The following is a 16,208-nucleotide window of genomic DNA, read 5'->3' as shown; positions in this document are numbered from 1 at the left end:
TCATTATTGATACTTTTTTAATATAATTTATCGTTTAGTTGATGCTATAATATATTATCATTTGATTTTAGCAGCTTGCAATATGCTATACCTTGCTGATCCTACTTATGGGCAGTAAACTTTTATTGCTATGACTACTCCGCTTTCATATCGATTTGAATGGTCCTTCTTAGCTAACCTTTTATCCCCATTTCATCGCCAGTTACAAAAAACTCTTTTTTTTGCCTGACAAGCAACGAAACAGCAATGTTGAAACGGACCGAAATTGAATATTCAGTTAATTCATGCGGTAGCAATTTTCCTTTCTATGGATCACTATCATCGCTTTCAAACAACGAATTCGTGAACTTTATAGCTGTCTGAAAGTTCTTTAATAGTAATTCAGTGCTTTCCAATATTTTTGGTTCTGTAGGTCATTAAAATTCAAATTGATAATTGGAATACGATAAACACCATCGCTATACGTTTCCAAAAGAGTTTGACGGGCTTATACAGCAGATCTTTTCAAATCAAACAAAACAGAAATAAAGAAATTACTTACTGTAGAGAATCCTCAAAATTAACGAGGTTAATAGTTTTGGTTACGTTATTTAATAATTGTTTTGCATTGATGGTGGTTATTAATAGATAATCACCTAATATTTATTTCATTTTATTATCATAAAATAACTTGATTTTAAACTTTCTCCGTTTGTTTTAGATATATATTGATAGCGTGGCCTCAATTATATTCCCAGATCTATACGAAAACGAAGGTCTTCATGTACATAACAGCTATTTGGTTGTTTAGCTACGGCTTGCAAATTCCTACGCTTATGGGCCAGTGGGGCGAATATGGAATGGACGAGAGACTTGGCACGTGCTCTATTAAAAAAGATAAAAATGGTAAGAAGTCCTTCTGCTGCTTTCGTATTAGTTTAGTTGATAACCTAAATTAATTAATTTATTCCATATTAAACGCATAATCTGATAGATATTAATGATGACAATTTAAAAAATGTTCTAAAGACTTCCAAACATATGTGTGCATTTTTAACACCTTGATCTTAATATTTGGTAGTTAAACAGTGAGACAGTCTGGTGAGCTAACATTGTTTCTGTCACCGAGATGTATTACCATCTGTTAAATATTAAGGGTTGCGGTTATGGCCGGAAAGAGCGATAATGATCTTTAACATCAGTGTTGTCAAACCTAATTTTAGAAAACTAATAAATGTACAAAATATATCTGTTTCTTAGATTTGTGTGTTTATTCATTTAAATCAACTTATGCTTATTATCAACATTTATAAATTAATTGCGCCCTTAAATACTTGTTGACATGTACTTCCATTTTACTTCCAAATGAGGGAAATAGGTGTTAATAAATTCATAAAAGACTATTTTGTTTAATGAAAAAGTCTCTAACAAGACAAATAATACAAATTAAATTTGTCCCTTTTTATTAAAAATCACGCAACAGTCACTTTGATTCAGAGTGTCACGTTTAAAAGAAAAGTCATAGTTATAGTTACAAGAAAAACCACAGAAAAACAAAATTGTCATTCCCTATCAATGTCAACTTTTAGTCTCTCATTTTCTAAGAATAAAGACGATATACACATATCTTACGTTAGTCAAATATGATATTATAATTGAATGTTGCAGTACTATGGATTATTTCAATAAACACGTTGACTAGTAGAGAAATACGTAGATCTACTAAAAAGTTGAACAATATGGCAACGTTTACGCGGCTTAAATGGTTCCATATGTTTAAGCTTAGTTCTTTTTTAATACAATTTACACTCAATCAAATAAAATATAAATACACCGCTGTAAAATGTTTAGATACAATAAGGTAATTAAAAAAACAGCAGTAAAATAGATGATCGTGATTATGATTTATTACATTCAAATCTTAACATTTGTATGAAAACATTTCATAAAAAATTTAAGAAATATATAAAAAAACAATATTATGCCTTAAATATTATAAAATAAAAAATAATTTCTGTAAAATATACTTAAAAATACAAGATTTAAATTTACTGAATATAAGAATTACATATTTAAGTTTTGAATACAAAACCTTTCCTTCTAAATATGTTTTTATATCCATATAAATGGATGGGCTTAAAAAAAGGAGGAGGTTCTCGAATAAAAAAATAATTTTGAAAATCAGTCCATAATTGACGGAGAAATCGGCGAATATACTTTCAAAAAATATATCAAAATATCCAAATTTTGAACGGTAATGTATTTCTTTCACATTGCTCAAGAGAAGTAATTTCGACCGTTTATATTAAAAATAAATCTGGGACAATATATTGAGTATTAAAATATTGCGCATGTTAATATTAAAATGTATTTAAAGATTATTGCATATGAATGTGGGCCACCGTGATCGAACCGATTCATTTATTGTTTACATTGAACGGTTCAATGTTAATCGACCATAATTACTATTATATGTTAATCCGATAGATTTTAATTTATTCTTAACGCATCGTGCAAATTTCATTTTATTTTTATTGCAGGTAATTCGTCTAAAACTGCCCTGTTCATAATAGGATTCGCTCTCCCTTCTGTCGTCATCGTAATATGTTATTCCAGCATATTTTGGGTGGTGCGCAAGTCGCACAAGAGATTGGCCCAGCATTGCAGTAACGATGGCAAATTCAAACGCAGCGAAATGAAGATCACCAAGATGGTGTTGGTGATTTTCATCTGCTTCGTGGTGTGCTACTTGCCCATAACGATCAGTAAAGTGTTCGATCCCGATGTTAAACACGCGCCTTTGCACGTCCTCGGATATCTGCTGCTTTATCTAGGAAGTTGCGTGAATCCTGTTGTGTATGTTACGATGAATAAACAATATAGGTAAGTTTTATAAATAATTAGAGTTCTATTATCAAAGAATTAGTATAAAAATATATAAGAAAAAATTTATTCGCTGATATTTATGGCCTGTTAAATATAAAATTCCAATGTTTTCTCATTGGATATCTATAATCTGTTAATTTATTTCCTTTAGTGGCTGTTTTATCGCGGATAGTGTGGCTAAATCGACAGCTTTCTCACCCCTGCCAATCACGGATGTTTGTATCCATACTGACCTTATCCCATTCGTTTCTTGTTTCACAAAGGACGAGGTACAGCGTCGTTGGGCCCAGGAGGCCAACTCCAACAGGCTATTTGTGGTTAAAACTGATTTTTTTATCCTCTCTTTGCATCCCTTCCCTTCGTCAGCATGCTTTAGCTTTGAATCGACGGAGATTGGGTCACTGTCGTTTCTCGCACGGTCACTTCATGACTTCGAGCCCTCTTGCTCACTGTAACTTTTGTCACCGTGCCCCTTCTTCAGTCTACCACATACTGAATGATTGTTAATGGCTCCCATATTAGAAGTAGTTATTAGTAGAGTATAGGTTGCAAAATTTTAGAAATGCCTTAACAGGAGGAAATACAAACAGACTCCTCGGATTTCTGCGGAAATAGATTTTCTCCATAAAATCTAGCCTACGCTAAGTTAAGTGTTCCTGACCAAATAACCATTACTACTCCGGTATGGGTACTGATGTGTTCTGTCTGGATAGAACCTCTACTTCGTTATGATTGTGTTTGTAGTCCTGTATTTGTGTTTATTCTTAAATTGTACATACACTATTTATACTTTTAGCCCCTTGTCTATGTTATTGATTTTATTTATTTATTATTTTATTATATTTATTAATAATTGATATTATATTATTGAGTGTTGATATTTATATCAACACCGTACGATTATATAGTCGCGAAATGACGCAACCCGTCATAGCGACAAAAAAAAAATTATATATATATTTCATTAAGTGATCCCCTATGTAAGTAAAATAACTTATTACGTACTTATACTCGCCAGTCGGTAGGCATAAGCTTACGTTAAGCAATAGGTCTAGTCCAGATAAACCCTAGTGGGTGCCGGCTTGGTGGCGCAGTGGTAAAGGCGATAGGACGGTCCTCGTACTGTTGCGATAGCCGCGGGTTAGAATCCTGGGTCATGGTCGTAAATTTATTTATTTATTGTTTGTGATTGTTTAAAATTTGTGATTGTTCTAGGCAAGAATGTAAAATCCGACAAGGAAAATGATCTCAGTCACGCCACTAAACAGGCTGGGTAAGACCGGATGTGTTCTGGGATGATTTCTAAAGTTGGTCACTCGCCAGTCGATAGGCTTAATGCTGAGGACCGTGGTTCGGAGCCCACGTTAAACTTTAGCTCCAGTCCAGATAAACCCATAGTAGTTAAAAGGAGACTTTAAAATATATATATTAAAAAACAGCCTAGTTGGTGAAAAGAAGGCTTTAAAATATAACAAAAAATGGACAATCTTTATAGATCACATTAATATTTTTTATTCTGTATTATTTCTTTTTAAATAATTTGAAGAATGATATCTGTGACTTGAGTGCCTTTATAGTTCGTACTGTATATGACAGTTGACAATATTCGCATAATTCTATTTATGAAACATCTATAGCTTTTTAATAGCACGTTCAATAGAATTATTAGATATATATCAGCAGATCGCATACTATTTTATTCGAGCTAATTTACGTTTCTCTTGTTCCTAGTGAGTACTGACATTTCATATATATTTTCGCTAACGTCAAAAATTAAAAATTTCCGCGCTATTTGTGAGCATTATTATTCATTGGTATCGCTGATCAGGATACATGCAAGCACCAGCTTAGCAATAATATACCTATATATCATACTAGTTTTATTTAGAATCTGTTGTAATATTGTGTTTTATGTTCTTTACAGAAATGCCTATTTGGAAACAATTAAATGCAGATATAACAGCAATTTGGAGTCAGGCAATACTCCTGCTAATACGCCAACGAAAACTCAGGGAATGTCGGTGGCATATCTCAAAAAGCCTCCCCATCCAAACGTGCACTGAAAACTAATGGACTTCCAGGACTAAGTTACCAAAGAAACAATTCTCTTACTAAATAAGACAGGTATGCTCGAAGAAAAGCCATTAGTGACGAGATTGATACATTCCACCACTAATAATTATATATTCCAATATTTGCCATTATTCCGATTTATATCAGTACGTAGAGTACTACCAAACACAATTCCTTTCATAGAGTGATTTTTCTTACAAAGCATTCCTGCAGTAATATCAATCTGATGCTTGTATTATCCATCGTAATAGTATTGTTAGATCTCCTGTAAAAGAAAAATGTAAATCTAATTTATTTTAATAGTTGCCATGTTTGTGATATTGCATTTTAATTTAAGGTAAATTATAATTAGGCTAGTATATATTTCATGAACACCCATCTGGTTTTGATTAAATCAATAGTAAATAATTGATGGACCATTTAACTCAATATGAACGTATAATCGTTGGGTTTAACGTTGTATATATTGAAATAATTTTGTGGATTTATTCCAAGTTCAATACACTGCCAAAGTTGTGTAAAATTAAGACTAGTAAAACGTATATCAAAGAAATCTCAACAGTACTGTTGTCAGATGTATGTATATATTTGTTCCATATGTGATCATTATTTTATTATTATAAGTAGTACAAACAAGTCACATTAGGATATTGTAATTAAGATATTATGAAGCCGCTCAAAAGCCTTATATTAAGGTATTATTGTAAATGTGTTTATATATTTATTGTTATTTCTGTATTGTTATTTCCAATTTTTATATATGAACTTGATAAATAAACATATGATAAATTATTATATATATTAGTATTTCATTTTTGTATGTCCAGATTTATAATCCTACTAACACGTTGTTACAAGTTTAACATCTATTAAGAGAATTAAATCTATATTTTTGGGATTTCATTGATTACATATGCCCCAGCAATTGAGACCAATCTCAATCCTTTGAGGTTGAAACGGATTTTAAGGTGGTACAAATAATTATGCTTAAACATCTGACATACCGACAAAATATGTCGGGTTTTACTGGCCTATTGCCCTCTTACAGACCGAGTGCATAGGGCAACAGCGGTTATTCAAAAGGCGTTTAAGAGATTATTCCATTTCAGTTCTATTATTCCAAACACGGAATAATAGAACAAATATATAGATTAGTCAACCAAATTAACAAAAATGCTGAAATCATACCTCACAGACAGACATTTTAATATCAAACAGGGTGACGAATACACTGACCTCCACCCAATATATTCGGGTATTCCGCAGGGCAGTGTTCTCGGCCCATTGTTATATCTTTTGTATACAGCTGACCTACCCACCTCAAAAAACCACCTGTTGCTTGAACATATGCTGACGATACAGAAGTTTTATCATCACATGAAAATCGAATATCAGCCACAAGAAACCTACAACTTCATCTTAGCAAAGTCGAATTGTGGTTGAAAACGTGGCGTATCAAAGCAAATGAGACAAAATCTACCTATGTGACATTCACCCTTTGTAGAAGAACATGTTCTTCAGTAAAATTGAATAATCATAAACCGCAAGCAGATAACGTTAAATATCTGAGAATGCATTTCGATCGACGCTTGACATGGAAAAAAGCTTGGGGTTAAATTAAATTATCATTACCAGGTTATCATTAGATAACAAGGTTTTGCTGTATAAGTCAATAATTAGGCCCATTTGGACATATGGTATTGAACTGTGGGGCACTACTAGTAAATTTAACATAGATATCCTCCAGATGTTCCATAATAAAGTGTTGCGAGTCATCGTCGATGCCCCATATTACGTGTTCAACAAACTGATTTAGCGCGATATCCCCATAGAACCCATAACGAGTATGATTCGGAGTGTGAGTGCGAAGTACTCTGAGAGACTATTAGTGCGTCCTAATGCACTCACCAAATAGTTAAATGTGCGTGATGATAGGGTATGCATAGGCTCAAACGCAAACTACCATACCAATTAATTAATAGACACATAGAGTGAGATTTAATAATCTCTAGAATAAGTTAGAATGTTTTTAAAACAAGTTGGGATAGATTTGGCAGATTGTTGACGTTCTAGGAGATTAATAAAAAAAAAGATAATACTGCTCTGCTATATTCTTAGATATCTTACAAGCATTTGATCGGGTAGGGCATTTGGGATTAATCCATACGATGAGCAAATTGTTATCACGGAACTACTGCCAATTATTGGAGACGCTAAAAAGGTAAAAAAGTGTGTTCAGCTATATTCTTATATGTAGCATAAGCCTTCGATAAGGTATGATATAACGGTCTTGTTCATAAGTTGCAGATAATATTAGTGAAACAACACATTGAATTATTAAAATCTTATCTTACAGCCAGAATGTTTAGAGTCAAACAAAATGAATTTTACTCTATTATAAAAGAAGGTAAAGTAGGTGTACCACAAGGAAGTGTATTAGGGCCATTTCTTTATCTACTCTATACATGTGATATACCAGAAATTGAAAATATTACGATGGCTACATGGTTTGCTGTTGGAGACTATAGCAAATAAGCCACACGAAAATTACAACAGACTAGTGATTATAAATAATTTCGATGTAATATCAATTTCGTAGAGCAACAAGAAAATGAAAGAATTGGACTTGGTATATAGGAAAATGTAATGATTAATTGGAATAAAATCACAATTGTTAGTACATAAAAATTTGCTAATTTTCAATCAAGAATATATAGATATATCGAATTCAATTATGGGGATGTTCCGTGAACAGTAATATAAATACAAATTTCTCAGAGCGAATTCCTGGGAAGTATTGTAGGTGCACCCAGATTCTACAGCACTGATTACTTACACCGATGTCTTCAAATACCGACTATTTCTCTAAAAATCAAGAGAATTGCAAGGAGGCATAAATCAACATTAAAGTATTACAACTCTTGGATGTCTCTACTTATGTTTTTCTGTTTATAACATTATTACTCCAGATTCTAAAATGGGCCAAGGGGTCCCCCCAGAAATATATCTAGATATAAGTTATTATAAAATCAAATTATACGTTAGTCAGCAACGACTAGTAACAATGTAATAAATATATATTTATGTACTTAAATATCGGTATATGGTGGGTCCAGTGAATCAAGGAAATGTGGGTGGATTCTTAAGACTTAAAACATTAATCTAGGATGTACAATTAAAGGAGTTAGCAGCAACTTTTTATTGAATTGTTTGGGTCGTTCTTGTTAAATGTCCTGTGTTAATTGCTTTAGGTGTAGAGAGACAAGTCAATGGTTTGGACAGATTAGAATAACTCCATGATGAACAATTTATTTTTTAGTCACACCAAACACTATCCAACTGTGTGTGAAGCTTCTTCGCTGAAGCTGTTATTTCGTTTTATATGGAAGCGATTAGCTTCAAATTTGGGAAAATTAGTTCATGTGAATTACAGAAGTTTTGTTTTAAAAGCGCAAATATTTTAACTGAGTAATTGAATAATGACACCTTAATGTCTAGAACGTTATACAGTCTTTTCAAAAAATAAATCTTACTACATATATGCCACTTTAAAGCCATTTACTGAGAGAAATGGGAATAATTTTTTTCCCAATTCTAGGTATTATAGTTTTTACTCAAATTAATTATTGTTTTCAATATAATGCTAAATTTTATATGAATATTCAGCAACTATACTAGTTACTCCTCAAATACTTTCAGCTTGACCTATAATCAAAGAGATTGGTCTATCAATCAATTATAAAGCTAATTTCATGGAGTGCAAATATGAGGTTACACTAAAGTATCAAATGAAGTGGTAATTTAACACTGCCAAAATAAAATTCTTCGATTAATTATCAATACTTATCGCTACATAAGCAACGAAGAACTGAAGAATGTCCTCGAAATCAAATGGATTGACGAAGTTAATACGACTCTTAAAAACATGAAATAAGATTACTAAAGCAATACAGCTACTGGACAATATGCAAGAAGTCAGAAGATTGAAGCCAACCAAAACACACGAACTTGTGTACTGTGTAAGAGTTACAGCTTTAGCTTAAATAGTGAGAATTAAAGGACGTATATCACAAATGTATGCATAAATTTTAAATTACAAGACTGAATATTGTGCTGCCATCTATTTCACATGACCGAGTACTTGTCTTTTGTACAGGGATCTACATTAACATTAAATTAATTTTAGTGTCAAACGTTGTTTATTTCTTGGAAACGATAACGTGAGTATTATATTATGGTAGAAGAGTTAATTTAATTACATAAAATCCTCAAGATTATGTTTAATTTATTATATATTGCTGGGGAATAGCTGTTATGACAATTTTGACGTGAATAACTGTAACAACTATTTAAAAAAATGTTTCTTCTTGTATTTCAACAGTCTTCAATAAGAGTATATAACAATGATAAAACAATACGTCTTATAAACATATCTCATTTTAGATAGCAACATGTTCAATTGTGAACGGGCATAGATACTGATGGTACAGAATTGGCCGGTACGGCTCCTTTCCTCCACAACGAGGTTATCGTTTTGGTTTCCGTGTAGAAATAGAGTCCCTGTTTGCCGTAGAAGTGCAAGTCGCCATGGAAACTTCCCCGGGATCCGGTGAAGCTGAACATGGGTAGTGGAACTGGAATGGGAACGTTGACGCCTATTTGACCGGCGTCTACTTCATGGACGAACTGTCGAGCGTAGTTTCCGCTGGTGGTGAAGATGGCGGTACCGTTACCATACGGATTTGAGTTGATGATACTAATCGCGTCTTCCAGGGTATCAGCGGAGATCACTGACAATACCGGGCCGAAGATTTCCTCTTTGTAACAATCGTATGAGGTTTTAACGTCAGTGAGGAGGGTGGGTCCCACGAAGTTACCGTTGGGATATTTATCAACTTTGACTGAGCGCCCATCCAGCGGGCATTTTGCTCCCTAAAAATATATTGATTGAAAAAATCACTTTACTAAACCCAACTTACTTGTTTACTTACCTGTTTAATTCCAGATTCGATCAGTTTAAATATCCTTTCTTTTGCTTGAGGCGATATGACTGGACCAACATCAGTTCCAGGTTCATGACCGGCACTGACCTTTAATTTCTTCGCCTTCTCTATCAAGTCGGGTATCCAATTTTGTGCATCGCCAACAAGAATGGCTACACTCAATGCCATGCACCTATAATAAGCATTATTTTATAAGCGTATGACAAAAACTATGGAAATTTTGGTGATTAATCTCTCAATATTTAAACTAATTTTACATTATGTGCGGAACAAACGCTAGTTAGAGTGGCGCAATGTCCAAAAATATGAGGTAATACGAGTACATCGTGCAGAAAAATGATATTATTCTATGTTTTGGAGAATTCAAGATATTTTGTTCAACGATGATTGAGTGACATAGTTTTTAACAGCATACAATAATCTTCATAAATTACAAATCTCGTATATTCTTGCCCTTTTAGAGCAGTTTTCTTTTGATATAAAGTTAAAATGCAAAATTCACTTTTGCTATCACCTTTGACCAGCAGCACCAAATGCTGCTCCAACTAAAGAATCTAACGCTGCATTCTTGTCAGCATCCGGAAGAACAATGGCGTGGTTCTTGGCACCCATATTGGACTGGATTCGTTTTCCACTAGCAGCTCCTCTTTGGTATATATGTTTACCAGCCCGGTCACCTCCGACGAAGCTGATGGCTTTGATGTCTGGATGATCACAGATGAAATTCACAGCATCGTGGGTTCCGTGAATTACCTAGAAATTAAAATTACTTAATAAAGTTTATTAAAACAAATATCGTAATCAAAGTCAAATATATTATTTAATATTTTTTAAAGCGCATTCGCCAAATGTCTATAAATAATGAATTGGCGAATGTCTGAAACATTGATCATACTAGCTATTTAAAAATAATATTATTATCACTTACATTTACAACCCCTGGCGGGCAACCCGCTTCATTTAAAAGCTCCATAATTAGCATCGTTGCGCCGGGGTCTCTTTCCGAAGGTTTAACTAACATAGTGTTTCCAGCAATCAGAGCAAGTGGTATCATCCAAAGTGGAACCATAGCAGGAAAATTGAATGGACAAATACCAGCAGTAACGCCTAAAAAGAAATAAGGAGTTATGACAAATAAGATGAACTAGATATTTAGTAACTAACAAAGTTAAATAATAAACTTACCTAGTGGTACTCTGTATGATGTAATGTCCATATCCCTGGTAATACCTTGTAGGGATTCTCCTTGGAGTAGGGTTCCGGCCGCACAAGCATGCTCAACTACCTCTGAAATTGTCATTTGAAGTGTATAATAAGCCAAAATAAAAACTATAGCTTCCAAATAATACAGGTATTACAGATGAACTGTCCATTATATAGTAACAAGTATACTTCTGTAAATTAAAAATAGATACTTACGAATTCCTCTCATAACATCACCTTCAGCATCAGGTAATGTTTTTCCTTGCTCCAGAGTGATGTTGGCTGCAATTTTCTTGATATCTCTTCGCAAGGCAGCTTGCAGTTTCAACATAATCTGTTGTCTCGTTAATACAGACGTATTTTTCCATAGTTCGTATGCAGATTTACATGATTCAACTGCAGCATCCATTTCTGAAAAACATAATTAATATTTGTTGCTTGTATTGACCTGGTAATATTGTTAATGTTTTTAGTTAGCTATATTTTTAATATTTCAAATTCCAGAGTCAAAAATATACTTTATAACAAAATGTTAAAACTAAATCTCAAGAATTATTACTTATATTAACAAAAGAATAAGCTTTGAATATATATATGGGTCAAATAACAAATAAAATAAGGTCACCCTTGTAAACTTTCTAGTGTTTTGAGATGTTAATTGGCTTCATATATTATCATAAGTGTGAAAGTGTCTCAAATAATTTTCGAGCTGTATTTTTGTCCAATAAGTCTTATATTTCGCTGTTTTCGAATGTTGTTTGATGGGCGTCGGAATTACATTTCTTTAAAATCAAACAACAAAGGTAATTAATGTCAAAAATTCAATTTTGAGCGTTCTGTAATTATCACCTATATACACTCAATAACGCACTAATACTTAATAGAAAACCATTCATGTAAAGAAATATTGAAACAGTTATGTAGACATGCAATTACCTAATAAAAATGACAATTAAAAAATAGATAAAATAAAATTAAAAGTCATAAAAAGGCTTCATTATAGCATAAAAAGGTCTAAATGTTACACGGTATAATTATAAACAAAAAAGTTTTTCGAAATTAATTCCAGAATTTGAATATTTCTTTTGATTAAAAACAAAAAATATTATATATATATATATATATATATATATATATATATATATATATAAATTTACCTGCTTGTGTACTTTGAGGAACTTTGGTTACCAAATTATTTGTAGCGGGATCATGCAGATCAACCCATTGTGTCGCTTTAGAGTCTACAAACTGTCCATTAATGAACAGTTTTGTTGTTGGAGCTACATTGGAATAATTACGCTTTAATGCGTTGAGTAATGGCGATGTCTGCAAAGAAAAACTGTCATTAGAAAGGAGAGTAATGAGGAAATACATTAGGGTCACTTATTTTTATTAATTAATTTTTTCTTTTATTACTTACCTACTTTTTTTTAAATTGTTCTAAAAAAATTTTTTGTCAAATAACCACGCATTTATTTTAAAATATTGTAAACACATACAAAAATAGAGGTTATATAACAGAATCTAAAAAAAATCATATACATATTTACATTTTTTTAAAGTAAGATACTATAAATTTAGTAATATAACTCGCAAAATATAACTTAATTGAAAATAATCTTATTTGAAAAGGAAGACCGAATAGAGATAGAGTAACTGATATTCTTATTTTTTGTTGTTATCAATCCCAATGTGTACTTATAAATGTAAAAAAATTTAAATTTCACAATGATTTGAACCCTTCTGTTTAACCTTTTTATTTCATATTTAAATGGGATAACAAAAACCAACAATTATATGGAGAGTGTGCATGTTTATTGTTAAGCACTTAAATAGCTGGCCTAAAAGTATGATAAGTACAGAAATGACAATACATGACAATACGTTTTGTATCACATACACCGTGGTATTTCTCTGTCACTATTCTTGATTTGGTATAATAATATAATAATTACAATAATATTAATTATAATAGAAAAAAACGTAGGACGTAGTAGAAGATTTTTTATTTGTATATATATATATATATATATATATATATATATATATAATATTATATTATATTATTAACATTATAGACAAAAAAAAACTACTATTAGTAGAAGTAGTAGAAGATTTTTTATTTGTATATATATATATACAATATTATATTATTAACATTATAGACAAAAAAAAACTATTATTACTCTCTTGAGCTTGATATTATGTACAAATATTTAGAAATTTATAATTATATTACCACTTGAACTTTAGTTAAAAAAAAAACTTAAATTGTCAAAAATATTTAATTTTTATTACTCGTATATTAAACCAATTAATTTAAATATATGTTAGGATTGTTTCGAATTATTTTATGTTTCTAACATCGTAGAAATTGATAATTAGGTTTACCTATTTTAATAGAGGACAGTTTTTAACTAATTGACTAGACTAAAACCATATAAATGAAGTTTTAAAAGCTCCGTGTTTCCTATTGAAAAACTATTTTTGAATGTAATAATTGAATTGTAATAACATTGCATAACTGTTGCGATAGTCGCGGGTTCGAATCCCGCTGGGGCTGTATATGGTCTCTAAGTTGGTGACTGGTCATCAGTCGATAGGCTTAATGTCGAGGACCGTGGTCCGGAGCACATATTAAATAGTAGGCCCAGTCCAGATAAACCCTCGTTGGTAAAAAGGAGACTTTAAAGTTATGAAATTGATGAAATTTTTTATTTTTTTTGACAAATTTTCGATATCATAATGTACTGTAAAAATATACTGAGAGAGCAAATATTCTCATATAAGTCTTTATATTTAAATTAAATAATATTATACATATGTGCATAAATATATATCAGTGTTACCTCTGGCATGCTAGAGAAAGCTGCAGTTTTTACAATTAAAATTAAATCTTTCGTAGTAATTATTACAAGAGCTTTAGAATGCAGATAATTAAAATTTAGGTTAATAACTGTGCAATTCTCAGTCGGTAAGAGTAGTTCTTATGGGAACATTTTTGCGATTTTATTTACTTAATGGAAATTGGCAATTTTAATGATATGATGCATATAACAAGGCATTTTTATACCTATTATGTTGATCATAGGTCATTATGGAATGGTAGGAGTTACGTTGTAGTAAAAAATATGTGAATAACCAATACTGTGTTAGGAAGAGCATTGTTGTAAATAAATCAATAGTTATTAACCCATAATACCGATTGAATTGAGTTTGGTTCAGGAGAAGAATTTTATAGGGAAGTACATCATGATTTTTACGTCTTAACCTTTTAATTACAGTAGTATTTAAAAATTGTGAGTATGGTAAAGTAATAATTAGATATCAAGCTAATTATAGAATTTATCACATCATGCAAACTTTTGACATAATTAAAACTTCTGGCTTATGACATAAGTGTGTATAACTGATAAAAAGTATATTTAGAAAAATAAACAATACTCTTTAATAATCAAACATGTAAATATATCAAATACAATAACTGTAGTATGAAACGGAATTACATGTACGAATATATACTATTTTAGCAACAAGGAACACGTAAATTATATTATTTTACGATTTTAACAGTTACGAAGATTTTTATCAATTCTAACCATCAAAAACGTGTGATGTTTTCAATACAGAAAAATGAGATTAAGATAAAAATATTACTATAAACAAAAATATTTTTAAAAATACGTTCCAAAGGTTAACTGGCTTCACCTGAACAGATTAAAATGTTTATCTTTTGAGAAATTACCCATTTATGTAAGCGTTTAATTAGTGCAATTATGAATATACAATCTTTAGATGTTTGAATTTAGGGAAATATAGCCAAGATAGTATTTTTACGTTTTTTTTTTAAATACATTCTTTTAATAAATAAGTATCGTGTAATAATAATATTTGTTTTAGATTATATACACCTATTTTGTTTATATATAAAGAAACAAAACGTTTTTTTATAGAAGAATAAGTTATAATATTACATCATAATAAACAAATTGTTGCTATTTTGGGTTCAATAAAAAAGCCAACGACTTAAAGCGTAGATATTAAAAATTCACGACGCCTCTTGCATTATACACGTTTGTTCGACTCCCGTCTATTTTTATCCCGCGAATATCTATATTAAAAAAATATTTATCGTTTTTCCACGTTTCGAATGAGTATTAGAAGTTTTCCCGGTAGGAAAACATTGAATATAAACTAACAAGGTACTTACAGCTGACCGAATCATTGTGCTACCATTGACCCTGACTCGTGTGGAGATATACCGCGTATCTGTTCGGAAAGCTTGCCTGGCCAATAACAAAACCCGATAACACAATTTGAATTTTGTTTTCAGCCCCACTCCTGCTGAACAACATTGCCTTAATTTACTACGTCACTCCTTCTTCAGGTTACACCAACTAAACAATCAATTCGATTCAATATTATGATGTGTATAATGATAATGTTACATTGTAACATTAAAAGAATGGTTTCATAGTCCCCAACTAGTACGAGAGTTTAATTACACCGATTAATTTCGTATTTTCACGGAATTGTTTAGGAGTTGAGAGCTGCTGATGTAAACACGGTCATTATGTCAACAAGGTGAGGTTATCAGGAATGTCGAATATATTTTTAAATGAGGCAATTGTTTACCAGAAATTTTACATGTTTTTACTTTGAACGGCTTAAATACTCGTTATCTGTCAGTGCGTTTTGGAGATTCCATATTGCTATGTAATTAATTAACGCATATCGCTTTGTTTTGATAGAGCTTTTGATAGTACGTAATTATGTAACTGTCCTTGATCTTCTCTTTTTTCGATTCTTTCAACACAAGTCACCTGATCTTGGGTTTAGTTATTATTGTAATTTAATAATATTTGAGATATGGATATTTTATTTAAAATCATTATTGTTTACTTTATTAACGTTATTGTCTGATGGTTTCTAACTGACCAAGATTGGTGACGCCCGTGAAGACATCTTGTCTTACGCAACTTGATTATTGACATATATTTTACACTTTTACCTATAAACAATCATAATCACAAACATATAATAAAAACACCAAAGTACCACTAA

General features: G+C 31.4%; 2 protein-coding genes across 10 annotated transcripts in view; one reads left to right on the top strand and one right to left on the bottom strand.

The window, feature by feature from the left end:
* Positions 1 to 5,735, top strand: part of LOC143193307 (G-protein coupled receptor moody) — a 65,166-nt gene extending 59,431 nt beyond the window's left edge. For all 9 annotated transcript variants that reach the window (XM_076399454.1, XM_076399447.1, XM_076399448.1 and 6 more), the window contains 3 exons: positions 701 to 885; positions 2,520 to 2,862; positions 4,790 to 5,735. In XM_076399454.1, coding sequence (XP_076255569.1) covers positions 701 to 885; positions 2,520 to 2,862; positions 4,790 to 4,928 — 667 coding nt within the window. In that variant the 3' untranslated portion in view covers positions 4,929 to 5,735. The remainder of the gene's footprint in view (positions 1 to 700; positions 886 to 2,519; positions 2,863 to 4,789) is intronic.
* Positions 5,736 to 9,206: 3,471 nt separating this feature from the next.
* On the bottom strand, positions 9,207 to 15,514 carry LOC143193305 (putative methylmalonate-semialdehyde/malonate-semialdehyde dehydrogenase [acylating], mitochondrial). Its single transcript, XM_076399445.1, has 8 exons — positions 15,355 to 15,514; positions 12,302 to 12,470; positions 11,361 to 11,555; positions 11,127 to 11,228; positions 10,870 to 11,048; positions 10,456 to 10,694; positions 9,930 to 10,113; positions 9,207 to 9,870 (listed from the first exon to the last, which is right to left on the bottom strand). Exons 1-8 carry the CDS (start codon positions 15,367 to 15,369, stop codon positions 9,394 to 9,396), a joined length of 1,560 nt encoding a protein of 519 aa, XP_076255560.1. The 5' UTR covers positions 15,370 to 15,514; the 3' UTR covers positions 9,207 to 9,393.
* Between the last annotated feature and the right edge of the window lie 694 nt (positions 15,515 to 16,208).

Source organism: Rhynchophorus ferrugineus, unplaced genomic scaffold (genome assembly GCF_030347505.1).
Source record: "Rhynchophorus ferrugineus isolate W39M unplaced genomic scaffold, kcgeb_rfMv2 rfM3, whole genome shotgun sequence".
Taxonomy (NCBI): Eukaryota; Metazoa; Arthropoda; class Insecta; order Coleoptera; family Curculionidae; genus Rhynchophorus; species Rhynchophorus ferrugineus.
Note: the sequence above shows the minus strand (reverse complement) of the source record. Positions and strands in the feature narration are given on the sequence as shown.